The sequence below is a fragment of the Austrofundulus limnaeus genome, unplaced genomic scaffold, assembly GCF_001266775.1.
Source record: "Austrofundulus limnaeus strain Quisiro unplaced genomic scaffold, Austrofundulus_limnaeus-1.0 Scaffold86, whole genome shotgun sequence".
Lineage (NCBI taxonomy): Eukaryota > Metazoa > Chordata > Actinopteri > Cyprinodontiformes > Rivulidae > Austrofundulus > Austrofundulus limnaeus.
Genome location: NW_013952488.1, coordinates 558,974 through 560,965, shown reverse-complemented (window position 1 = coordinate 560,965; position 1,992 = coordinate 558,974). Strand labels below are relative to the sequence as shown.

Here is a 1,992-nt window from a genome sequence, read left to right as displayed (position 1 = left end):
CTCCCAGAGTGGTCCATTCTAGTTTTATAGAGGGGTTCATGACTATTTAGCAGCGCAGTAGCATTTTTTATTCAAATTTGTAAACAACAGAAGACTTGTCCATCCAGCCTGATATGTTGGAGCCTGAGTCTGATCAGAGGAGAATGAAGATGACAAATTGTAGTTTGTAGTACTTTTAGCTTAAAATTGTGTTTTGCTACATTTAGGTTTTAGCTAGTCTTTTGTCACATTTAGCTTTGAGGAAAAATTTTGTTACTTTGCCTTAAGCTTGTGTTTTGATCCTTCTAACTTTAACAACTCAGTTTCAGCTTTTTCAATATGTTTTAGCCACGTCTGTATGACTCTCAGCTACTAACACACCAAACCTTTGCTCAGTATGTTTAAAATTGAGCGAGGTATATCCAGTCCTCTTTTTTTCCCATTTTCATTAAAATCCATCTATTCATTCATTAGATACTTTGCAAACAGGGGTTGGTGTAATGATTGTTCAGTGTAAAAYAGTACAGGTACATTATCATCCTAATCTAGGATGAATTTTTAGGATAATTCACACAAGAAATAAAAACAAGACTYGTGGTACGGTAAATGTAGACAAGCACTGATTCAGTTAGAAAGCTAGCTTCTCATTGTATATAATACATCCCACTCAAAATAAGTACATGATTCAAAAATGTATTAAAATCTGATCAGGTCCCAACCGCTGACAGTTGCTCTTCATCTCACAAACACAACAAACATTATATTATTACCATTTTATAATTTGAAAGCTGCATATTTTGACAAACTATTCAAACTGAGTAAATTTTAGAATGACTTTTAGTACTAAAAACACTCTGGCTGGGCCTGTAGATGAGTATAAGTGGCAGCAGGGCCCTTCTGGTGATTGCCCATGTCAGCACAGAGCAACTGACAAAAGTCATTAAAATCATTTGGACAGCCGCTGGTGTACGAAGCACAAAGGAGAAAAATACAYGAGGCTCAAAAGCATCACTTGTTAGAAAGATCAATGCTAGGCTGCTTTAGGCCTTTTCGTGGGATTCATTGATCACTTCCTGCCTCAGACTTGAATGTGAAAGTCTTGGAATCAAAGTTTAAATGAAGATGTTCAAGAAACTCCTGTGTAACACCAGAAATCCCACATGCATTAAAGATATAAAACACTGCAGTTAAGTATTTCTGCTACAAGAGTGGTTTTCATTCTGGATGAGTACAGAGGAAGAGTTGACAGGGACGTAAAAAATCTGATTTTCTTACTCTAGACAGATCTCCAACCTCCAGGTAGAAACAAATGATGAAAACATTCCAGGTCATCCACACGACGAGCCAGGCTGCGTACTGTAGGACAGATGAGACGGACAGAGCAGGGGAAATCAGACAGGATTTGACAAGCCTTTGTTCAAGAATTAAAGGGAAAAAAGTTTCATATTTTGCTTTTGAAACGACTGAAACAGAAAATAAAGWGACAGTGAGGCTTCACTTCTGATGTTGTTAAAATGCAAAGGCAGAAAAACAACAATGAACAGTGTAACTAATCTCCTGAATCAAACCAGACAGGAAGAGACAATGGGATGGCAGAGCTTAGTGCGTGTGTGTTTGTTTAAAAAGGAGTTACAGGATGGAATGAATAAATTTATAGAGCTTTCATTGTCTGAATCGTCTCTCTAAATATCATTTGTAGACGTAAAGTAGACAGTCGTTTTCAGGTCTCTTGAGACTAAATGAATCCAATATTATTCACAACTTAAGGACGCAAGTTTTAACTAACCGAGAAGCACAATTTAAGGCAAAACTCACAGAATAAAAACAGGTCCGCCTTAGAGGAGTCTGTGAAACTCACCCCAGTGATATATTTTGGCCTGAACTGGATGGTGCCGAACAGGCCGAGGATGACGACGATGATGTGCAGGAAGTTGATCAGGATGGGAGCCCACTGGTAGCCCAAGAAGTCGATCACCTGACGCTCCAACACACTGACCTGAGAAAACACAAAGT

At 38.3% G+C, this 1,992-nt stretch overlaps 1 protein-coding gene across 1 annotated transcript in view; it reads right to left on the bottom strand.

Annotated features, from left to right (window-relative positions):
- nkain2 (sodium/potassium transporting ATPase interacting 2) overlaps nucleotides 1–1,992 on the bottom strand; it is a gene marked incomplete at its 5' end in the record, with an annotated part of 113,491 nt that overhangs the window by 59,861 nt on the left and 51,638 nt on the right. The window contains 2 exon segments of the mRNA XM_014011918.1: nucleotides 1,255–1,335; nucleotides 1,838–1,975. Of these exon segments, the coding sequence (XP_013867372.1) occupies nucleotides 1,255–1,335; nucleotides 1,838–1,975 (219 nt within the window).